Here is a 24219-nt window from a genome sequence, read left to right on the forward strand (position 1 = left end):
TTACTTCCACCTGCCACGTGAAGAAACAGGCACAGACTGGCTCGGGCGGCTCAGCCTTGACGTGGGAAGGAGGACAGAAAAGACAGCCCCGTGATTCTCGTCTCAAAATATTTAATTTTGTTTGAAAAGGATACATTCCCGGCTTCCCTCCCGCCGCGTCACTCGGGCCCACCAGCAGTGGCACACTCGCACGCACACACGCACATAAGGCCAGTGGGCTACACTCCGCATCTGCCCCGCGCCGGCCGGGGAGAAGGGGTTTGCGCCGTGCCTCCTTCCCCGACACGGGTGAAGGAGAGAGGGGCCTGCTGGAATGCCAGCTCCCGGGGGAGGGCGCAGAGCCCCACACACTCTGTCACATCACATGCACTTAGAAAAATAAAACCAAGTGGTGCTCTGGCGTCCCCAACACTGTAAGACAGCAATATCCACCTGGAAGTCATCTTTGCCATTTTCTAGAAAAATTTATTGCACTTAATTAACAGATGTTAAAGGAGCTCTGGGGTGGTAGGGCTTTGCCATGAAAACCAGGGGGCTTTGAGCCCTTTGCTCCCAGGGTCACGGATGGAGAGCTGCCCAGCACAGAGCAGCCCTTGTCAGCTGGCCCCCTCGCCTGCTACCCTACCTCTGACTGGACGACTGCAGACGCTGCCTGCCAGGGCCACATCAGGTCCCCCCTGACCAGGGCGATGCTTACCCAGAGTCAAGGGTCACTGCTACGTGCCTTCCCCAACCTCAGGCCCCAGACAGGCAAACCCTTTGCCTTGGGCCAAGGTAAGAGTTACCCGGGTCCTCCACAAGACTGCTGGTCACTGTGAAAGCTCTCCCTAAATATATACGTATTCTATGTCTAGAAATACATTTATTATATGCATATTCTTGCAACATTCCAGCTCATTCATGATTTGTCTGTTCGGAGGCTGCAACTGAGGTGAAAGGGGGTGCTTAGGAAGGGATGGCCCGTCCCAGCCCACTGCAAGCCCAGGGAAAGCCACTCACACTGGCGTCTCTCGTCTCTGGTGCTTTGCAGAGGGTGTCAAAGACATGAGGACAGGAGCCTCAGTTTTTGGCCGTTAGCCCTAAGATGGAGAGGGCCCAACAGGGAGTCAAGAAGACTCCCAACTCCACGATGGAAACTGAGGAGGCACCACCTCTCCTGCAAGGACTAAGAAGACACGCTTACCTGAGCACCCTTTTCCCCAGCATGTCAATCTCCACGGACCTCTCCTTCCTGTCCCCACCAGACTCCTGACTCGAAGGGGCTCTTCTAGAAGAGGCCAGCAGCCACGCTCTTTCCAAGTGAGCACTTTGGGAAGGAACCAGACACCCACTGCCTGGGGGGGGCAGGGGAGGGTTGGGGGAGGTGCAAGGGGAGGGCACCCAGACAGGCAGAAAGTGGGACAGAGAGAAGAGACAGCAGGCCATCACCACACCTGCTGGGGTCGGAGAGTGGACGCCACCCAGAGACTAAATGTCCATCCCTTAGAGGGGGGGAAAAAACCGAGAAAACACAAACCATACACTTTCTGGCCAAAGAAAATGAAGAGCTTTTAAGCTGGTGGCTCTTCTCCCAATAACAAAATGAGAAGTGCCCTCTGGGTGGGTGGCCAGACCAGAGCGAGAGTGCCCGGGCGGGCGAGCTGCCCAGGGCAGGACACGGACATGCTGGATGCAACTGCCCTGCTGTGGTTACAAGAGTGGAAAGTGTTAACATGGTTTTCATAGAACCACGAAGTCAAAGTCGGGGGGAGGGGGGAGGGGCACCAACATCCCTCGGCCTCGGGGACCTTTGTCAAGTCCCCTGGAGAGGTGGGGGTGCAGGTCCCTGGAGGGCCGTGTGTTCCCCTGGGGTGTGGTCCACAGCCAGTGGATGGCTTCCCCTGCTCTTAACATCTGTTATAAAAAGTCTTTAGGGGTCAAGGCCCAGGACTCAGAGCCACCACTTTAAATAAAACCAGTGGTGAACGCGACAAAAGTGTGCCTGTCACCTCTGACCCCTCCTTACCACAGGCTGCCCGCCCTGAGCAAATAAATACACCCATCTCCAGGTGCCCGGCTGACCACAGCGAGCAGAGGGTTCTGCGGATGTCTGTAACGAGTCTTCCGGGCAGAACTGAAGGATGAGTCCAGCCGGACATGAGAGGAAGGAGCAGCTGCGAGGTTGGCCCCTCCACCCACGCCTTGGCCGGGCCTGCACAGCTGGCCGTCTCCTAGGACCCGGATGGAGGGGTTTCTAGCCTATGTCCAAGTCCCAGGAGCCTGTTCTTCCATATGAGCTGGGTGGGACCCGGTGACCGGGGCCCTGCCCGGGGACGCCCTCTAGGCTGCTCACACTTGGGTGGATCCTGAAGTGAGAACCAGGAAGCCCTCTTCTGCTTTTCGGGGAGAGCGGGCTCGGGCATGGCCCGCACGAGAAAGCAGAGCAAGAAAGAACGGGAGCTTCTAGAGAAACATGCCCGGCTCTCCACCCGCGGTGCTGGGGGAGGGTGGGAGGGGCCGTGGAGGCCAGGTATCTGAACACCATGCAGAAGGTGCGTCTCCGCTCCAGGAAGTTAAGCTTCCCAGATGAGGGGACTTTTCAGGTAAAATCCAAGATCTCAGCTTGATCACTGGGTGAGGAAAAACAGCAGGCCCAGAGGCCCAGTCTGGTGGGACAAAGGAGACTCAGGCAGCCTCCACGAGTGCCCCGGAGAAGAGTAGATGAGCACGGTGACCAGGGCGCAGAGACCACCACCCTGGGAGTCTCTCCCAGTAGTGGATGGAACGCACAGGGAGCCCCTCACCAGGGCCTCCTCCTCCCAAGCCTCGAGCCACAGAGAAACGGGGTCAGGGAACCAGGAACCGCTGGGTGACCTTCTGCTGTAGGCCCAGATGCAAAGGTCATCCCCGGCTGCGTACAGACCACGCCCCCATGGCCTGGTGCCCACACGGATGCTACAGAGGAGCTGGCATGTCTTTCTACCTCTGAGGAAGATGGGAACAGAGGCTTCTCTCTCTAAGACTTTCTGGGGAGGATGACAGACCCGCCCTGCCTAGAAATGCACCCAGCTACCTGAGAAGATGTAAGGGCGACAGTCATCACCACTCATTCTGCAGATACGGGCCTGGCTCGGCCCAGGCTGGAGAAGAGGAAGAGTCACGGAAGCCTGGGCCCCCTGGGAGAGGAAGGCCTGTGCTCCAGAGGTCCCCTTCTGGGCCAGCTGCGACAGCCAAGGACAGAGACGAAGGCTGATTCACCGCCTCGTAGATTCTCTCGAGTCCCGCCAGGGAGGAGGCTGGCCCCCAGGGAAGTCGCCGCACTGGTCGTGTGTGATAATGAAGCTTGAACGTGAAGGCTCCGGGGCAGGTGCGCCGCCATGCGCCCACGACGAGTCATAAGTCTCCACGCAGGGGTGGGTTTCAGGGGCCCCGGGCAGAGGTCTGAAGTGAGGCAGCGCCCCGGCGGGGGTGCGTGTTACAAGGGCCCATACTTGGTCTCATACTTGGACACGATGGTCTTGCACTTGCCCACCTCCTTGCGCAGCTCCGCCACCTCCGTCCGCAGGGCCGTGTTCTCCTTCTCCAGGAAGGCTGCCCGGATAGTGATCTGATTCTCCTTCAGGCGCCGGGCATCCCGGGACCGCTTGGCTGCCACATTGTTCTTCTTGCGTCTCGTCCAGTACTTCTCGTCCTGTGGGGAAGCGTCTTTGGTGGGTCTCTCCTCTTTCCCAAGAGAGAACCCACCCCTCCCCTCCTGCCAGCACTCCACCCCACCCACACCGATTCCTCTTTTAACCCACATGGTGCAGCTGGGACCTGGGGACTCCCAAGGGCCCAGCCCTTACACCCAGGGAGCATTATCCACAGACCCCACAGAATCCAAGTGGGACCACTGGTGGAAGGATGGGCCCTCCTCTTACCAGTGGTCTCTCTCTGCTGCTCCAACATACAGCACTGTCTGTATTCCTGCCTCACTTAGGCTGTGGCTGAGGGTCTGCACCCTGACTCCAGTTCCCGGAGTTCACATCTTGTTCTGCCACTTTCTAGCAGTGGAACCGAGCAAGTTCCTTAACCTCACAATGTCTCCCCACCTCGTCTTTACAATGGGGGGTAATTACAGTAACTACCTCAGAGTTGCCTGAGAATTAGAAGAGTTAATATGTACAAGGTGCTTATACCAATGCCTGGCTTATAGTAAGGACCCCATAAAGGTTTACCATTTTCATCGTTATTATTGTAAAAGCCTCAGAAACCTCTCAAGAGGCAGGTATGGTTATTCCCATTTTACAGATGAGGAACCTGAGGTCTGCCTGACTCTATAAAGCTTAGGAGAAAAGTCCCTTTTCTGAGTTTTTCTCAGTGGGGAAGGGAAAAACTACAAAATCCTCCTCTCCTCCCAGTCCTGTTGCAAAGAGCCGACTCAATGGAAAAGACCCTGATTCTGGGAAAGGTCGAGGGCAAGAGGAGAAGGGGACAACAGAGGATGAGATGGTTGGATGGCATCATCAACTCAACAGACCTGAGTTTGAGTAAGCTCCGGGAGTTGGTGAAGGACAGGGAAGCCTGGTGTGCTGCAGTCCATGGGGTCGCAAAGAGTCGGACACAACTTAGTGACTGAACAACAACTCCCATCCCAGCTCCTATAAAACCATCAGCTTGAAGGCTGCTGGCTCATCCCTGTCATGGCAATGTACAGCTATCTTTTGTCCTTCAAAGTGAGGGCTTGTTCAATCCCGGTTTCTGTGGCCAACTGAGCTCTTGCCCAGGGGCTGGGCTGAAGCCAGGGAAGTGGGAGCACGGGCATAGCCGGCGACTAGAATGGAAAGAGATGTTGCAGGGAGTCAAGCTGGGGCCAAACGCCACCCAAATGCCTTTCTCTCAACTGCTGCGGGATGTGGCCCAAAGCTCTGAATGCACGCCTTTCTCGATGTGTCCCCAAGGAGGGCGGGTCCTCCCGGGGAAACTGAACAGCAGCTGGGGAAAGCCCCTTGACCCCTGAGCCCACGCTGCACCTTCACCACTGCAGATGCGCCAAGTTACCTTCTGCTCATCAGGGACAAAGACCTTCTTGGCCTTTTTGATCATGGGCTGGGGCTTCAGGTCTTCCTCAGCAAACTTGTGCTTCCGAGGGTTGAAGAGCTCCCCGCCGGGCACACTGGAGAGGACCAGGTCGGCAGGGTCGGGATTGAAGTTCACATCTACCTCCACGCAGTTGGGGTCGATGGGACTGGGGGTCTCCCTCTCCTTTTCCAGGGAGGATTCTGAAAGACAGAGAGGCAGGTGGTCCTGAAAAAGCCTAGACTCACTAAATAGCCAAGGCTCATGTCACATACCCAGACACCTACTTGAATCTCAAGGTCACAGAAGCGACTGCTGCTTGGAGGGAAGAAAATCTGTAAGAGCACCGGCCCCTCACAAGCCAGATTGGCATATGTGATTCAATTCAACAACGCAAACACGGAAAGAATTCTTCCCTTTAGGAACAAAATGCTCAAAAGGAAACAGGGGCCTTCGAAAAAGACAAGATTTTCCAATTGTATTTCCCCCCAGAAATGTTAAGCAAAACATTAAATCATTATACCCCCTTAACTTCCTGTGGTTTCAAGTTCTCAAGTAATGAGAAGCAGCTGAATCTCACCAGGAACTATAATGGTTTAGGGACACAGACTGAATAATGAAATGGCTTCCATTTCTGAATCCCCTTGAGACGAATCAGTGGCTGTGCTCATTCAGTCTCATGACAACTCTGAAAGGCAGACGGGTGTTAACCTAATTTTACAGATGAGGAAACCAAGGCTTGGAGAAATGACAAGGTTTTCCTAGGATCACATGGATGGTAAATAAACTAAAATTTAAGTCTGGCCAAAAAAACAAAAAGCAAAACCCTGTTCAAATCTTATGTGTTATTAGGGATAAGTTATTTTTTTAAAATCTATACCTTTGGCCTACTTGCTCAATGCTACTTATAAGAGGACACAAAATAATTATTCAGTCAATAGATACGTTGCTGCTGCTGCTGCTAAGTCACTTCAGTTGTGTCCGACTTTGTGTGACCCCATAGACGGCAGCCCACCAGGCTCCCCCGTTATTAAACATCTACTATATGCCAAGGACTGTCCTGGCAAAGACAAAGCAGTGAACAAAACAAAAATCCTTGCCTTCATGGAATGTTATTCTATGGGGAAGGATGACGTTACATAAGATAAATTACAAACGTCCATACAGAAGTGTTGGATGCCATGTGGATATTTGGGAGAACATTTCAGAAAGAGTGAACACCAAGGGCATGGTCTGTGCACAGGCAAGTACTGGGAGACTTGAGAAGGGCAGAGGCCATTGCGGCTGGGGTGACTAAGAGCGAGGAGTAACAGGATAGGGACAGAGAGCGTAGGACCTTTAATCCCAGTAAAGCAGTGGTTCTCAGTCAGGTTTGTTCTGCAGGGGACACGTGACCCTGTGAGGGTGGAGGGGTGTGTTCCACTGGCATCTGCTGAGTAGAGGCCACGGATGCTGCTACACAGGCTGCGGTGTGAGGACAGCCCTTCTCCACCCCCAGCAAAACCATCTGGTCCGGACGCCAACAGTGTTACTGATTTTGACTGTCCCCTGAGGTGAAAGAAGTCACTGGAGGGTTCTGAGCAGAGGTGTGACATGATCAGACATAGGTTTTAACTGGATTGTGCATATAAACTACTTGTATCCTATCAGACAGGTTAATTACAAACAGGGCTGAGTGTCAAGAGTGAGTGGCCAGGGACCAACATGGTAACTATAGGAATAAACAACCAACAGCCAAGGTACCAAAGCCTGGCAACTAGACCGCCCCTGTACTGCCGGTGGGAGTATAAATGGCAACAGCCACTTTGTATCCTATTTGGAAACATCTACAAAAAGCTGACTGGGTGCAACTCAGGCTTCCCTTCCAAGGAGTATTCTGAAAGACAGAGAGGCGGGTGGTCCTGAAACAATCTAGAGTGAGTCTAGGTGCAAGTCAGAATCCTTCCCATCGAACACTGGGTATCCGATGACTCAGCTGCTCTACTCCTCGGAAAATGCCCAACAGAAAATGCATACAAAGACTCACAAAATAAGAATTAAAAGCAAAAAAAGGACTCACACACAAATGTTCATGGCAGTGCTATTAGGCGTAACCCCGACCTGGAAACATCTCTTGTGTCCATCCACTAAAGAGTGGGTAAAAACTGTGGTGTGGCCATGCAATACAACTTGGAGGGACTTCCCTGGCTGTCCAGCGGTTAAGACTGTGCTTCCACTGCAGGGGGCACAGGTTCGATCCCTGGTGTGGGAACTAAGATCCCAAATGCCGCATAGTGAGGCAAAATAAAACACGGAATACCATTCAGCAACAAAAAATGAATACAGCTCTGCTACAGGCAACAACATGGGTGATTCTCATACACGGAGTTGAGGAAAGGAGCTAGTCACGAAAGCATACAGACTACTTATTACAGAGGAACTGAAAAATGAACTGTTTCATTTCTACCACATGTATAACTCTTCAGTATAAATCTTACTTTATTTGTATCATGGTTTTTCTGTCACGGGAGTAGTCCATAAGTATGTTCTATAAATCTATTTTTAGTCACTGATGCCCACATGATTTGTATGTTACTATAAAGCTAGCTATAGGAAGCTATAAATGTGAACTTGTAAATGTAATTTACTTAAAGAAAAAGAGAACGTAATATACAGTTCCATTTACAGAATGTTCATCTATAAACAAAATGAATCTCTGGTGATGGAAATAAGGATGGTGGTTACCCCTGGGGAGTGAGGACTGAGTGGGGTCAGGAGGAACTTCCAGAATACCGACTGTTCTCTGCCCTGAATGGGGGGTAGTTACATGGGCGGGCTCACTCTGAAGATTCATCGAGTGGTGCACCTATGATAGGGGCACCTCTGGATGCCACACTTCATTAAGGTCTACTTAAACACAAAATCAGAGGGAAATTCCACCTAGGTGGCCTCAGGTATAAGAAGAGGGCTCATTTCCAGCTCTGTCCCCTACCCACACACGGAACCAGCCTTTCAGGATAACCTGACCAGCACAAAAATGAGCTGCCTTCAAACAAGAATTCAGCTGGAATCAGCTGAAGCCTCTGAAGCTGAATGGTTTACAGCACAGAAAGGAGGGACAGAGGAGCATGTTAAAAGGCAGTAAAGGGATATAACCAGAAAATCCAGCATGTGTGAAACTCTACAGGCCAAACAATTCAGCTTCCTCAACAAACTGCAGAGAAATAAAAAGGAAAGGAGACCCCACAGACTACAAGAGATTTAAGACACATAACTAACTGAAATGTGTGGGTCTCATTTGGCTCCTGATTCAAGCAAACTGTAAAACAGTAACATTTATGAGACAACTTTTTGGAAATTTGAATGCTGGTGGATTTACTGTCCATTTCAGATGTAAAACTGGTATTTCTGTTCTTAAAAAAACTATACTTTATATATACATTTGATTGAAAATAATCAGGTTAGGGGAATGAAGGAGGTTATAGAAAACAAGACTAGTTATGAGCTAATTACTACAGAACCTGAGTGATGGTTACTGGAGGTTCATTATAGCAACCCTTCATTTTCATATTTGAACATTTTTCCATTATAAAAAGAAAAAAAATAGAGCATGAGAATTCCTTGGGTGCAGGTTTCCTGGGTTCCACACCAGCTCCTGGGGTCTTTTCCAGGAGACATCTGCCTATACACCTTGAACTGAGCCTGTGGAAAGCTTTGCAGAGCCCCTGAAACAGGGACCATGCCTGCTCTGATGGGTTCATGACCCAGGGGCATGAAAACCAACCAACTGGAGGTAAAACAGAAAAAGGACAAGAGGATGAAGCAGGAATCCCAAAGATGGTATTGGTCCTGGCAGTGGAAATGCCTTCTTCGTGGTAGTGCCTGAGAAGTACCTGGCTAAACAGTCAGACATCCTGGGTTCAAGTGCTGCCTCCACTTCCCATCAGCTGTGTTACCCTGGGCAAGTGACCTAACTTCTGAGTTTCCTCACCTAGAAAATGGGGGTAACAGCGGACTTCCCTGGTGGTCCAGTGGCTAAGACTCTACACTGCCAATGCCTGGGTTTGATCCCTGGTCAAGGAACTAGATCCCACATGCTGCAATTAAGAGTTCACGTGCCACAACCAAGACCCAGTGCAGCTAAATAAATAAAATAAAATGGGGATGAAAGTATCAATCTCATAAGGAGGTTTTGTGAGGATTATGTGTTAGTGCCTGGCACAGAATAAATGTTAAATAAATGTTTGCTGTTGTTATTATTATTGCCTGAGCTTCCTAAGAATCTGAGGCAAAGTGCACACGGCGGCAGAGAGCAGTACTGCGGAGAGGCAGGATGGCACTGCTAGCCTATGAAGCCTCCAACTGGGACTGCTCACTCCACTGGGCTGACCATCTGCAGCAACCAAAGACAGGAAGGCTCCGGCTGCCGCTGAGGGGATGGCTATTTTTATCTCCAGCCGTGGGGGACTGTGCTGAAGGGTGGGGGAGCAGAGGGCTTCTGCTCATGGTAGGTCCAATGGGACCACGCAGCCCCCTGGGAAGTGGATCTCCTTGGATGAGGCAGGTGGCCCTGCCCGAAGGCTCATCACCAACCTGTGCTGGACACGGTTTCCGAGGGCTGAAAGACGGCGGTGGAGGAGGATGGTGGGGACGCCGTGGAGGAGCTGGCTGACTCCTTCCCTTCTAGCTCAGCCACCGGCAGCAGCAGGTTCTGCACCAGGTGGGTGGGGCTGGCGGGGATGCCATTCTCCAGCAGGAACTCATCCAGGTCCATGTACTCCAGGTGGAAAGACTCGCCATCGTACGGGATGGTTTTGTCCCAGATGGGCGGCATGAGGGAGGCTGAGACGGCCATGGTGCTGGCTGCTGCAGCCTCGTCTTCCTCCAGCTTTTCCTTCCCCTTTTCCTTATCTGTAGACACAAAATCTGTGATGAGACATCTCTTGAGAGAGTAACTCAACCCCAGGAGGCACGTGGTGAGCCTCACAGGGCAGAGCCACCTCTCTCGGAGTCCTGATCCATCCATGCATGCATTTCAAGAGCCCACATTATTCTCCAGTTATAACCTGGTGCTTGAACCAGGACCACTGGTCTCCTTTAGAGATGGCAGCATACCCTCATGTGCTGCACATCCATGCCTGGGCTTCCTAGGATGCTCGCCATCAGCTCTGAGGCCTGATGTAGTCCCAGGGTTAATTCAGAACGGGCTGTGGGATTATCATCTGCTGGAGAGAGGCTATCGGCGGGGGTCAGGGGGCGGGGAATGGGGTTTCTGATCCTGCTATCTTAGGAAAGGGCTGACTCCTCAGGCCAAGAACTTGCTTGTTCTTCTGTCCTGTCCCACCCTGCCTGCCACCCACTGCAGTGATGTGTGACCTTAGCCATGTTATTTAACCTCTCTCAGCTTCAATGTCCTCCACTGTAAGTAAGGATAAAGCTCCTTCTTTGGTGAAGACTAGAGGTAACATTTGAAAGTGTCTTGTAGAGCTCCTGGCACACCCCAGGCATTCATTATTACAGTGAGCTTGCTCAGGGAAGGGATTGTGTTTGATTCATTTCTAGATTATGGGGACCAATACAGGAGCAGCCAAGACAGCAGACCCCAGGAAGATGAGTATACTGAATGAAGAAGGCTGGGTTTGTAAATAGAGAGGGCCTGGAGCTGTCTTTTCAGGACCTTTTTCAGAGCAACCATTTCCAGAGACCATTTGCTTATCCCTGAATGAGCAAAGACTTAAGGCAGGCTTTTTTTGGAAGAAAGAGACGCATGGAGCTGTAGAAGAAAGAATGCTCCCATTCAAAGCAAAACTAATCAATCAGTGGGGACATGAACCCACCTAACTGTCTCAGCCCGAAAGTTATACACGTGGATGGATATCCAAGAAAAGGCAAATTGAGAAAAAAAGAGGAAAATGTGACAAGGTTGGAAGAAAATCAGAGTGACAGGGAGGCAAATGAGGGAAGTGGGAGATAAGATCATGACAAGCTCATAATGGGTTTTCAAATTGAGGGCGACAAATTTGAACTCTGGTTTCTGAAATGAAACAGAAATCAAATACAATTATGTTGGAAGTAAACCAGTCATGCATGGATGCCTAGACCTCAGACAGCCAAAAAGCAGCTTGTTGGTTCAATAAAAATGGACACACCCAGTGAAAAGGTGGAGGTTTTGACAAACAGAATTTGGTCATGGCTACTAATACAAAGTAACTCGAATTCTTGCAACTGCCTTCTGTACCAGGCTTTGGTTTAAAACCAAACGGGAAGTAAGAAAGCCAAGCTTTGGTGGGCTGGGTGGGCCAGATGGCCTCCCTGTTCTCCTTCCCTGAGACACTGACTCTACATTCTGTTCAGAGATGACTGAGATTCCTGTTGGGTGGGGGTCGTGGGGATTAAAAGAGGAAGAAGGGAGGAGACAGACATACTGGAGAACTAGTACCAAGTTCCAGGGTTTGTCTGGCCTAAGCAATTAAGCACACTGTTAATGAGTGTTTTTATAAGATGGAATTTTAATTGCAGGAGATGTTCATCAGTGGTTACCAGTGATACAATTTAAGGACTGGTGACGTGACCTTAAGGAAACATCCTCACCGCTCTGAGCCTCTGCTTTCTTCATCTGAGAAGTGGGGTAATACCATATAGGACGGCTGCAGAAGACTGAATAAGATTATGTCAAGGGGCTCTGGAAGAATTCTGCAAATGTAAGGTGGAATTATTATTGTGGATGGTTATTAGTCGGTAATCTGACAGAACCTGACAGATTTGCACACCTGTCCCGGGGCAGCTTGCCTCAGCCCCAGATTTGGAACAAAGCATTGCCTTAAAAATAAACAAAAGGGTCTGTGCATATGAGGTCCTGAAGCGGAAGGAGAGAGCCTGGCCTCACCTAATGTGCTGAAGCTATTTATAACCCGACCGTGATAGCCATAGGGATGGGAGTCTCAGAACACACCCAAGAAAGGAAGAGAAATGGCATTTTTAAAAAGAAAATGAATTCCCCAAGACCGGTAATTCACAGAAGGCCCATTCCTTCCCAAATCTCTGAAAGACACCAGTGGTTCTTGGAAATTCAAATCTCAGAAGACGGAAAGCATACCTCAGTGCCCCTGAAACTCCACTATAGGTGGTATTCCTGCTGCTCCCTGAACCCCATGCTCTCAGACCAAAAACAAGGCCAAACTTGCTTTCCACAAAAGCCCCAGGGACCTCTGTAGCCTAGGAAACAAGACAAGGGCTTCCCAGGTGGCCCAGTGGTAAGAATCTGCCTGCCAGTGCAGGAGACACTGGAGACCCGGTTCGATCCCTGGGTCGGGAAGATACTCTGGAGGAGGAAATGGCAACCCATTCCAGTATTCTTGCCTGGAAAATCCCATGGACAAAGGAGCCTCGTGGGCTACAGTCCATGTGGTTCCAAACAGTGGGGACTTGACTGAGCACACACAGCAGCAAACAGGACAAAGACCAACCCTGTGGCCTCCAAGTCCAGGGTCAGTCCCAAACAACCAGGTAAAGGGCCTCAGTGGCCTCTTTCTGACCCTCATCCCTCTACCTTCATCCCAATCTCCCCCTCAGAAGGCACCTCCTGTCTCTTCTCCTGACACCCCTCTCCACCTCGGCAGCAGCCCTGAAACTCATTTCCAAGAAATCTCCAGTGAGGACCCAGAACCTGAGGATACTCACACGCAGTGAAGAAGGCAGGTCCTCCTCCCCGCTGGGAGGAGGACGGCCATAAACGAAAGCAGTTCGCTACGGTATATCAGGGCATCTCAAACTTTAGCGGACTGTGGAATCACAGAAGTGGGGTGGTGCCCCTTAAAATGCAGAGTCCTGTCTCTGAAGCCGCAGATCCAGTGAAGGGTGATGGGTGGGGCCCAGAAATGGGCATTTTAAACAAGCATCTCAAGTGATTCTGATGCAGGGGTCCCCAGGGCAGGCGCCCTGGAGCGTCACTGGAATAGCTGCTGCGACCCCCATCAGCCTCCTCGGTAATCCCTTCACGTCGCGCGTGCTCCGGACCCTCCCCAATGAACCTCCTCCCCGCGACCCCCACACGACTGCCTCCCTCCCCCACCCATCCCCACCAACCCCCATGTGACTCCGCCTCTCTCAGCTCATCCGCGACCCCTTCCTACCCCCTTTCGCCTCGCCCTCCCGTCCATGAATCCTTCCTGGCCCCATCCCCCAGGCTGGACCACTTCACCCGGACCTCCGACCTCCCCGGCCCCGCCCTCACAAGGCCCCGCCCTTGCAGAAACCCCGCCCCCAGAGGAGCGCGGAACCCCCTACCCCACCCCATCCACCGCCGCCTCCCCTCACCGAGGCGTGTCTCGCGTGGGGGGTTCTCCATCAGCTTCTTGAGGACCAGAGGGAAGGAGCCCGGCAGGCCCCTTTCCCCGGCTGCGCGCCCCGGCCCCGGGCCCGGCCCCGCCTGCGGCTCTACAGGCGGCTTCTTTCCACCGCCCGCGTCGGACATCGTGCCCCGCGCTCGGCTCGCGCGCGCCTCGCCTCGCCTCGCCTCCCCCGCCCGCCTGCCCGCCCCCCGAGATGGGACGGAGCCGTGCGACCCGCCGCAGCTGCCGACACAAGCAGCTACTGCGCAGGCGCGCAGAGGCCCCCCCACCTCCCCATCCATCCCTACCCCGCAGGCGGACAGGCTCTGGCTTATTAATTATTCATAAAGCCAGGCCAGCTTCCCCGGATGGCGACCTTGGATTGGCCCATCCCGCGAGAGGGGGCGGGGGCAGGCGCAGCCTTCCGGATCGTGATTGGCTAGGCCGCCCCTAGGGTAAACGCCACACGTGCGGGGCCAGGTGAGAAGCAGGGCCGCAGGCCCCGCCCCGTCCTCCTCGCTGTCACCTGATTGGCGCCTGCCGAGGCCTGGGTCTAGGGGGCCCTTTCCGGCGACAGCCCGTGCCCCTCAACCCACGCTTTCGCCTTCGCCGTAACCCCTGCCCTTCTCTCGGACCATTGTAACCGCTCTCCCCTCGCATCCCAGTCTCGCCACCTTCCGGAAGCGCCACCCAGAGGAGGCGGGGCTGGCAGCGGCCATGCCGGTGGGGAGGTAGCCTATCAGAGAGACCCCTAGGGCTCCCCGCGGCTGTTTACCCCTTCCTCTTCCCTCTCCCTTCCGCGGGTCACGTGGAGCTGCAGCCGAGTCCCGCCGCGTGGGGAGCGGGGGGACAGGAGGAAGGCGCGGAGCAGCCAATAGAGGGCGGGGGGCGGGGCCCGGGGCGGTGCACGAGGCGCAGCATGTGCGGGGCTGCGGCGGGGAGGGAAGGGGCGGGCCTTTCTGTTCTAGGGACTCTGCCCAGGGTCGTGGTACCGGGACTCACAGCGCAGCCTTTACCCAGCCTCTCCCCCACCCCACGACCTAGAGGTTGGCTGAGGGCAGGGTCGGGGACGGCGACCTGCCCGCCCGTAGGGACGTAATGACGGACGGAACAGGCTTGGCTGCCGCTGAAGATGGTGTCAGATTCTACCCCCTGATCCCGGGTTTCTGGTGCGGGCGTGGCGGCCAGATAAACACTAGCGTGGAGGGCGCATTCTTGAGGCCGCGGGTACAGAGAGAGGGCCTGGGCCCTGAGCCAGGGCGGGAGTACGCGCTTCCGTCCTCGCGCTTAACTAGCCTGTGACCTTGGGAAAATCCAGTTGCTTCACCCGAGCCTGTTTCCTCGTTCATAAAATGTAGGGCTTGGGCTGGATAAATCTCAAGTCCTAAACAGCTCTGAAATTCTGTTTCTCTCTAGGACATTCCCTTCTTTTTCCTAGGGAAAAACACACACACACACACACACAATTCCTCCCTCTCAAAATATATGCAAATGTTTCCTAGGAGTTCATCAGGAAACGGCGGGTACAAATGTCAAACGTGAGGTTGGGTGGCGGACACATGCCGAGTCCTTCTAGGAACCTGCTCCTACAGGTCACCCAAACTTTGTACCTCTTGATAGCAGGAATCATACCCTGCTTTGAACCAAAACAATACTAGGTACTCCCTGCCTGAGAGGGCAGGGACTTTGGCTTACTTGTCCCTATGAGACCAGTGACTTGAGTTTATTTGTTCCTGTGAGACCAGTGACTCTTGCCTTCCAGGAGCGAGGCTGCGAGATGCAGGGCACAGTCCTTGATTCATAGAGTAGGTGTGTGATCGCGACACCCAGCTAGCTGAAAGTTGTCAGCCTGATACAATCAGTACTGGCAGTTGAAGAAAGAGGCTGGGCACCTGAGCAAGCCTGGAAATCAAAAGATTTGAAGGAACTCTGGATGGTCGTGGAGGACAGGTGACAGAGCCTGACTCCAAAATTCAAGTTCTCATAGCCTCATTACTTAGACTATAATCACTTTCTGAGTCTGATAGCTCCAGCCTATTGCTTCATCTCTCCAGGCCACGTTTCCTATTCTTTGTCTGAGAGAGATGGGGAAGGACTGACCTTGTGAGGCTAGCGTAAGCCAGTTCATGTAAAATACACAATTGTTTTTGTTTTGTTGTTTAGTGGCTAAGTGGTGTCCGACTTTTGTGACCCCATGGACTGTAGCAAGCCAGGCTCCTCTGTCCATGGGGTTTCCCAGGCAAGAATCCTTCTCCAGGGGATCTTCCCAGCCCAGGGATTGAACCCATGTCTCCTACATTGGCAGGTGGATTCTTTACCACTGAGCCACTAGGGAAGTCCTAAAATGCACAATTGCAAACATGCAGTAAACAAATGGTTTTCATAGCTTTGCTACCCTTGATGGGTACAAATCCACTGCTTGATGTATCCATTATCCTAGAGGAGGTACAGTGCCCATGTCACTCTCTAGTTAGTGAAAGTACTAAATTATGTACTGAACATCTGTTGTGTTGCAGAGTTGTTATTAGTGGGAATTCTTTATGTGCCTAAACTAAGATATCTTTAGGATAAACTGACCTAGAGGTTTTTAGAAACAAATTTCAAAGGACAGTCCAGGGAAATTGATTAAAACAAAGCATGAGGAAAAAAAGTATGAGTTTAAAAAAGACAATGGCTAGTTTGGCCAGGGAGAGACTTACTGGATTACTGTTAAATGTATATTTTCATAGCTAATATGACACTATTGAAGGGGAAAAAATTCTTAAGGTATTAGAGGAGGATTTATAGTAACAAAACAGTGGAAAGTTGTAACATTTGTTTATGACAAAGGTGGTATGTAGTATGAGATTTTAGATTTAGGGTTTTTTTTTTAAGATTAAAAAAAGTTAAACAAATTTTTTTAAATCTTCAGTTATTCAAAAGGGATAATACCCACTTCATTTACCACCCAGCCTGGAGCAACTGATCTAACAGGCAAGTGGCACTGGTAAGCAGGTTAAGAAGCTGGGTAAACAGGTTAGGGCTTTAAAACTTTGTTCTGATTTAGTCCTCTGTTCATGTACTGACACTCCCCAAAGAGGGTTTTTTCCCCTGGATAACCACAGGGTAAATGGTGTGTCACAAACACCGCAGGAACGTCATAAACATGTTCTCTCTCGTGCTTACTTGCAGGCTGGGGGGTTAGCCACGCTGCCGACTGGCAGCATTCAACAGCACCATCCAGGAGGCGGGCGCCATTATGTTCTTGTCTTCATTCTCCAGCGGATCTGAGAAGACCCACAGCGTCCTCTCTCTGCCTTTGTTTCTTATCAGTAAAGTGGGAGTAACATTGCAGCCCCTCCTCTTAGTGGAGGAAAACGTGTGAGAAGCAGTTAGCTAATTTCCACAGTGTTTCATAGTGTTCCATAGTGTAATTTCCATAGACAGCCCTGACAAAGAAGTAAACTCTATGAAAAGAACATGTTGTTACATGATTAAGATGTTAAAACTGTGAAGTAGCACCTTTGTATTCTAAAGTATTAGGGTTTCAATGCAGCAGCTTCTTGAGGAAGGTGGGGGTCCTGGGGCAGCAGTGACTTTGTGGGGATGAGATGCAGGCCTGGGTAGAGACCCTCCTCAGTGGCTGCCTGACCTCTTGTCCAAACAAGTGACTTCTGCTGCCTAAGTCTCATGTATTTTTCTCTTGGAAACAGAAATGGATCTGCCTACCTCACAGGGTGGTTATGAGAATTACGTGTGGGAAGCAATGTCAAGTGCCAGCCTGAATGGTGTATGGCATGGATTGTGTGGGCCTCCACCCTTCCGCTTCATTCAGGCTGTGTTGGGTGAGGAGCAGGATTCTTTGAGGTGGGGGGACAAGGTGGGTTCTAGAGTTGAGAAGGGATATGAAATGTCCATTTTCCAGAGCTGGTCTGGCTTTAAATTCTACTCTTCAGTGTTCCAGAAACTTGCTAACCAACCCAAGTTAAAAATTTAATTCAATTGAACATATGCAGAACAAGGGCCTTACATGAAACCATTATGCCAATTTGGGTAATTTAAACTTGAAGCTCAGAGGAGCTAAAACTCCAGCATGGGAGCCTTTGGCCAGATACCCCATAATGACTCTTTGGCCTCATAGTCAGCGTCTTGCAGGACAGTATGACCCTCTCTCCTGACTTACTGCAAAATGTGACATGAGCCTAGTGTCTGCAAGAGCAGGATGATGAGAAGGCTTCCACTGAGCACTAACAAAGGCCAGTTATCTGTGTGCTTTGCAATCCCAAATGCAGGAGAGCACAAAGCTTTGTTCAGGGTAGTCACCCACTAAATATTTGTTGGCTTACTTTGTTGTTGGTGCCAGTAGGAGGGCTAACAAAAACTTTCCAGAGCTAGGTCATACACATTTGGAACATTACTAACATTAAATAACACTTGTTGTGTTTAATTCACAATCAAACCTAGAATAGTAAATAAAAGCCACCCTTATGGCAAGTCCTCCACCACTGGCCTTGCCAATGACTGCCTCCTCTTGAGCCCACATACCTGTGGCTGCATAGTTCTGGGCCGCGGTTTGTACCATGGTCTCAGTGTATTCTAGGGGAGAGGTGGTGGGTGGAGGCCCTTCACCAACTCTTGCCCATCTCTCAGTACTCTTAAGAGTACTTAGTTTCCTGTTTGGCTTGCATTTTGTCCACTGCCCAGCTTAGAAATATAGAATGATATCCACCCTAAGAGTAGTATTTCCAAAGAGAAACTCTTACCTCCAGGCTCTGCCACGTCTCAACAGCCACTTTCTGAGAGCTAAGGGTTCTCCAGTGGAGGCAGTGTTGGTAGGGAGTGGACTCTGGAGCTGGAACGTGTAGGTCTGATTCTTGCTTAGACTACTTCCTGTGTGACCTTGGGCAAGTTACTTAACCTCTCTGAGCCTGAGACGGAAAGGAGCAGTTCAGGCACACTGCTGAGAATAGCACTTGGGAGCATAACACGCACTCACCTGAAGTTTATCTCTGACTACAATCCCATGTTGGGTTGCCCTGGCAACACCCCATTCCTCCCAACCGGCCACTTCCCCAAGAATAGTTGGGGGAGGGTGGGACCTTGTAGTCAGGGAGAAGATGGCCTCACTCTTCTTTATGACCTTCAAGGCCCTGCAGTCTTTCCCCTTGCGGGTCTCTCTAACCTCACTCTTCCTCCTTTCCCATGTATTCACCTTCTGCAGCCACAGTGGCCTTTTATTCCTCAGACACGTGTCGTTCTTGACCCAAACAGGGCCTTTGCAGGTGCTGTTCCCCCAGCCTGAAAGTTCTTGGTGTAACTGGCCCTTCCTCACTCTCCAGGCCTTGGCTCAAATGTCCCCCTGTCTCTCTCCCCACTGGAATGCAAACAGCAGGCGAGCAGGGCAGTGTTTGTCTCACTCGCTCCCGTGCCACACGTTAGCAAGCGCTCAGCATGATGAATGTTTGGATGACTGGGGAGGTGCTGCCCTGAGACATGGTTCTGGAGACCTCGGGGAAGCCTGTGGGTAGGGAGGAGCCTAGAAGGAGGCCAAGCTGGGTTGGAGCCCCTTGACAACTGTGTGGCTTTCCCATCTCTGAGCGTCAGTCTCTTGGTCAGTAGAATGGATAATCACACCTCTCTTGCAAAGCCGTTTCACAGATGGTAATGTAAAAGCCAATGGCACTCCACTCCAGTACTCTTGCCTGGAAAATCCCATGGGCGGAGGAGCCTGGTAGGCTGCAGTCCATGGGGTCGCTAAGAGTCAGACACGACTGAGCGACTTCACTTTCACTTTTCACTTTCATGCATTGGAGAAGGAAATGGCAACCCACTCCAGTGTTCTTGCCTGGAGAATCCCAGGGATGGGGGAGCCTGGTGGGCTGCCGTCTATGGGGTCGCACAGAGTCGGACACAACTGAAGTGACTTAGCAATAGCAATGTAAAAGCACTGAATATAGTTCCCAGCCACACCTGGGAAACGGGCCATTAGAACCAGGATTCATTCCCTTAACCTAGCCTTGGGACAGGCCCATTAGGATGCAAAAGTCATCTGGATTGCTGGACACTGCTGTCAGTGTCTGGCACTGGGTGAGAATGAGTTTCTCACATTTCTCTGATTGAGACAGGTAGAGAAGAAAGGTAAGCCCCTGACACAGGAGGTGGAGAAGAAGCTGGCCTGCATACTGGCCCTGAGGGTAGCCAGTCCTCTGAGTGTGTTTCCTTACCATTAGGAGATGGTAGTGAGGGTTAGGGGCTTCCCAAGTGGCGTGGTGGTAAAGAATCTGCCTGCCAATGCAGAAGACACAAGGGACACAGGTTTGATCCCTGGGTTGGGAAGATCCCCTGGGGAAAGAAATGGCAACCCATTCTGGCATTCTTGCCTGGAAAATTCCACGGAAAGAGGAGCCTGTTGGGCCACAGTCCATCTAGTCTCCAAGAGTCAGACACAACTGAGTGACTGAGCACAGCACAGCACAACAAGGATTAGAGATAACACGTGCAGTACATGTAAGGCCACTTCTCCAGGCTCTTTTTCCATGGAAGCAAATTTCATGATTTCTTGCTCTGGTTCCCCCAGGCTGGGAGTGGAGGCGACCACATAGACCATCACTGAGGCCAAGCCCAGGACAGCCCAGGCTGCTCTGAGTCCACCCTCTCTCCTGCTCACCTCAGTTCCCCAACGGGAGGTTACCCAGACCCCTGCTTCTGCCCCACCAGGTCCCACCAAGCCAGCTCAGCTGGGCTGTCCTGCTTGGCACAGGGCTGATGGCACCGTGACCCTAGGAACCTCAGCACGTGTTTCCATGGAGACAGCCGTGCTTGTGTGCCCACAGCCTTGCCACATCCACTTCTTTCCAGGAGAATATCCACGGAAAGGAGGGAGTGAGGGTCAGACGGCAGATGTGATGTCCGTGGAAGGAGCCTAACCAGGCCCAGCTGCTGCTTATCTTTTGCAGAGAAAACAGCGTGGCACTTCACAGTTTGCAAACGCTTTCATCTGGGATATGTCATTTAATCCTGGCCACAAGCCTGTGAAGCAGATATTCTTTTCACAGATTGGGGATGGAAAGAGGCATGTCAGGGATACCTGCTGGGTAGCCCACAGTGATTCCAGTTAGAGCTCCTGACCTGGGGACCCCGCCTGCCCAGCTCAAAGTGAAGGCCTTGTTCCACCTCCGGTGTGCTTTCACGCTCCGTGGTTCCCTGAGAAGGAGGCCTGAGTGGCCAAAGCTGGCAGAAAGATGAGGTGCCAGCCTCTGAGCACAGCCAAGGAGTTGGGGAGTAAAAGTGCTAACCATGTGGTTTGAGAAGCCGCGTCTTTCTGTAAACTGGAGAAGAAAGTGGAGGGTGAGCAGTCTGGAACGGAATGCCTCCTGGGAGAGGATCCACAGGAGAAAAGGCAGGCAGGGGAGCGGGAAGAACAGGGCCCACAGACAGAGGGGAAATTGAGTCAAGGCTTGGGGCACAGATCCACTCTCTTGCTGGGCAGAGATTTCTCTGCCCGCAAGAAAGCTGGTTGCCTGGGTGGCCCAGAGTGACAGGCCACTGGGTGGTGGTTGTAGCCTGAAGACAGGGAGTCTGGAGCCTGGTCAGCTCTGTTGGAGAAAGTCTGTACCCCAAGGAAGTTGGGGAGGGGGAAGGGAGGCCCAGGGGCAACAAGAGCCAGAGGCCCCACGGTCGGGGTTCAAGGAGCATCGTTGAACACAGTCTGCAGGGCGAGCAGGGTCTTGTGAGGGCATGGTTTCACCATCCCCAGGACTCTCCTTGGATGTCTCCTCCCTCTGGACCCCAGGTGTGCTCTGCACGTGACCCATGACCCCCACGTGAGCTGAAGCACAGGAGGCAACCAGACCTCTGTCATCCTCCTCCCGGGGGGATTGAAGCCAGCATGAGGAACGCACACGGGGAGAGAAGCCCCTTCGTCAAGAACTTTTAAAGCACAGGTTGTTCCTCGAACAACTCGGGTTTGAACTATGCGAGTTCCACTTATACGTGAATTTTTTTCACTAAACACATACAGTACTACCCAATCTGCGGTTGGTTGAATCTGAGGATGTGAAACCATGGATCTGGGGGTGGCCATAAAGTTACAGGCAGATTTTCAACTTGGGCCCTAACCCCTGAGTTGTGCCAGGGTCAAGTACACTTTTTCCCTGCTGGCTGGGAATTCCAGCTTTGATGGCCTGTGCCCTGTCTTCACCAAGGTACACTGCCTTCAGGTGGATACTTTCATGAAAGATTTGGAGATTCTGGGAGCTTTGGAAAGTGGCGACAGCAGATGGAGGGCAGTATTAAGAGTGAGGTCTTTGTGGGGTGTACTGGCTCCCTTAAGTCTCCAATCCTCACTCCGTCATTTTATCCACCTGTCGGCATCTCTCAGTCTGTCAGGGTCTCATGCCTCGGACCCTCAGTGAGAGGGCACATGGAGAAGAGACAGGAGGTGGCCTGAGATGGTCCGTCTCCCATGGACCAGCCCGGCTGTACCAGACCCACCGTCCTTTGTCAATTTCCCAGCTCTTGACAAAGCTCTGCCTGAGACCCTGGCGAGGGGGGCGGGTTTCTGGGCCTGGACTTTGCCATCCACAGTGACTGATGAGGACGTTCCACAGGGCTCTGGGGACCAGGTGGGATCCAGGAACCAGCAGCTGCTGCCACACTTCATAAGCCTTGTTGCCCTGGTCTGAGGAGCTGCACCCTGAGTCGCCCCCAAGAACTCTTCCCTGCCCAGGTGGGAGCTGTTCTCGCAGACCCACCAGCAGCCCAGCTGCCCCCTGTGCCTGCCCTGGGCCACAGGCCCACCCTGCCTTCTCTAGCGCTCAGACCAAGAAGGGAGCCCTTAACATCCAGACGTCCTGCCTCACCTCCCCACACAGGACATTCAGAGATGGTAAGAAAACATCAGCTGTGGTTCTTTTCCAGGCCAAGCTGTGAGTTTCAGGAGGGGATGGGCTTCTCCCAGCGAGCAGCCAGGACCCTGAGTGCCGGGAGGGCACAGACTGCCGATGGGTGAGGTCCGAGGGGCCCAGAGCTCCATGGGAGAGAGCCCACAGGGGACCCTGCCACAGGCTCTGGGCGCTGCCTCCCTCCCTCAGGCGGTGTCTCCGTGCTCAGAGCCTGCCACCCTCCCTTGCTGAGCCCGGTTCCCTGAGAGGCGTGTCCAGGCAAGGGGCTGTGGTGTGCGTCCTCGGGCCATAGAATTTGGGAGTGGGCTAAGGGTCCCGTGGAAGTGGGGCCTGCGGGCCCAGCCAGGGCTACCTGGCGATGGGGTGGATCAGGTACCTGCAGGGGAGGTGAGGTGTGGGGAGGGGAGGGAGAGGCCTGAGAAAGGTCCCCTGAAGGGCCACCTGGACTCAGGTCAGGCTCTGGCAGCCAGGGGGAGCTGGGCTCCATTAAAGGCACCCCTGGGGCTTGAGCAATGAGGACCTGACGTCTCAGAACAGAAGAGATGAGGGGAAATATTTGTCGGGAGGGAGCGCCCCGAGCAGCTGGCCCCCAGAGTTCTCGTGGCCCTGGGGTTTCTCAGGCGGGACTCGGGAGACACCTGGTGCCGGCTGCTGGCTCTGCCCCTAGTCCACACCCTCCTCCACAGGCTCCCTCGCCCCGTGTTTGCCTGTGGTATCCTAGGAACCGGGGCTTCCAGCCTGTGGTCCTGTTACATAACAGCCTCCATCCCATCGCCGGGTCCAGCACCTCCGGCGAGCAGGAGCTGAAGCAGGCGCCCGGAGGCCAGCCTCTCCTGCGGGACACAGGCGGCCGGCCGCCCGAAGCCACAGCTTCTGCTGGTCCCCTGCACCCCAACACGCGGAGGGGGGAACGTAATAAGCCGTCAGTGTCCGGAGCGTTCCTTCAGCAGGGGCCTCTGGTCCTGTCCTGGTCCCGCGTGAGCCCCGCACCTGTCAGTGGCCGCATGCTGGCCACAGCTTCCCAGGGCCAGCAAGCCTGGGGGTGCAGCCCCGGAGAGGCAGAGGCCCTCCCCACCGTGACCCTCTCTACACCCCAGCCCTTCCTCGCCCGGGGAAGAAGCCAAGGGAAGACCCCTGCTGAGGACCCTCCCTAGCCTGGAGATGCCTGTCTGGCCACAGTGCCCGCGGCGGCCCCCACCCCTCGGGCACCTGGGTGGCTGGCCATTGCAGGCCACCTCCGTTCCTACCTGTCCTCTTCTCTGGCCAAGGCAAAGAGTGCTCGAGCAGGGACTTGAGGACCTCCGGCATGTCCATGGCAGGGGCCACTCCGATCCGGTCACAGCTCGACATGGTCCGGCGGGAGGTGCTCGCTGGGGGAGTTTAGAAGCAGCTGGAGAGGCAGGCTCTGGCCCAGGAGAGCCGCAGGCTCTGGAGGCAGGCGGGGCGGGAGCCCGAGGCAGCCAATGGGCAGCACGGGCCCCGGCCCGCCCGTCCACCCCCGGCTCGGCCACCTGCCAGCTCCGGCTGCAGCCAGGCCTTCCCTTCCCGCTGCCTGGCAGGGCGGGCCTGGCCCGGCGCCAGCATCAGCACGTGGAGCCACAGCGCCAATCCTCTGACAGAGAGCCTGGTGTTATCTAACTTTGCAAAGGGAAGTTCTCCCCCAGGCTGGGAGCCAGAGCCGGGCCTGCCAGGTGAGAACAGTGAGCTGGCTGCCCGCCCACAGTGAGCGTGCACTGCATACTCAGGCCCACTCGGCAGAGAAGCTTCAGAGGCCAGGCCCTGCGGGACCCGCAACCCCGGCCGCAGGCAGCTGGGCACAGAGGATGTACTGTGTTGGCGAGCACAGGCCCACAAGTGGGCGTCACGCACTTACCTGCGAGCTTGTGAGTCTCGAGGGGGTGTTGGTGTGTTTTGATGCTGGTCTATAGGCTGTGTACATGCACACGTGCCCTGCAAGGCACACGGTGTGCGTGTGGCATGGGTAATTGGGG

The 24219-nt window shown here is 53.3% G+C and overlaps 1 protein-coding gene and 1 long non-coding RNA gene across 3 annotated transcripts; one reads left to right on the forward strand and one right to left on the reverse strand.

The window, feature by feature from the left end:
- Positions 1 to 94: 94 nt before the first annotated feature.
- Positions 95 to 23653, reverse strand: TEF (TEF transcription factor, PAR bZIP family member). 2 transcript variants are annotated; one of them, XM_006068896.4, is made up of 4 exons: positions 23476 to 23653; positions 9610 to 9927; positions 5020 to 5240; positions 95 to 3670 (listed from the first exon to the last, which is right to left on the reverse strand). In XM_006068896.4, exons 1-4 carry the CDS (start codon positions 23576 to 23578, stop codon positions 3455 to 3457), a joined length of 858 nt encoding a protein of 285 aa, XP_006068958.1. In that variant the 5' UTR covers positions 23579 to 23653; the 3' UTR covers positions 95 to 3454. The 2 variants fall into 2 exon arrangements, with proteins under 2 accessions (XP_006068958.1, XP_006068956.2); XM_006068894.3 differs by lacking the exon at positions 23476 to 23653 and adding an exon at positions 13333 to 15531.
- On the forward strand, positions 13951 to 16659 carry LOC123333154. The gene is made up of 3 exons (XR_006550309.1): positions 13951 to 14077; positions 16258 to 16332; positions 16518 to 16659. It is a non-coding gene; the product is annotated as an uncharacterized LOC123333154 (long non-coding RNA).
- Positions 23654 to 24219: the final 566 nt, after the last annotated feature.

Source organism: Bubalus bubalis, chromosome 4 (genome assembly GCF_019923935.1).
Source record: "Bubalus bubalis isolate 160015118507 breed Murrah chromosome 4, NDDB_SH_1, whole genome shotgun sequence".
Lineage (NCBI taxonomy): Eukaryota > Metazoa > Chordata > Mammalia > Artiodactyla > Bovidae > Bubalus > Bubalus bubalis.

Bases quoted from the DNA above. Each gene is read 5' to 3' on its own strand.
- TEF (XM_006068894.3), bottom strand. From the start codon at position 13,648: ATGGATGGGGAGGTGGGGGGGCCTCTGCGCGCCTGCGCAGTAGCTGCT. The intron at 5,241-9,609 runs GTTGGTGATGAG...TCTGTCTTTCAG, and splicing joins GGAAACCGTGTCCAGCACAG to AATCCTCCCTGGAAAAGGAG. The intron at 3,671-5,019 runs GTAACTTGGCGC...GCTTCCCCACAG, and splicing joins TTGTCCCTGATGAGCAGAAG to GACGAGAAGTACTGGACGAG.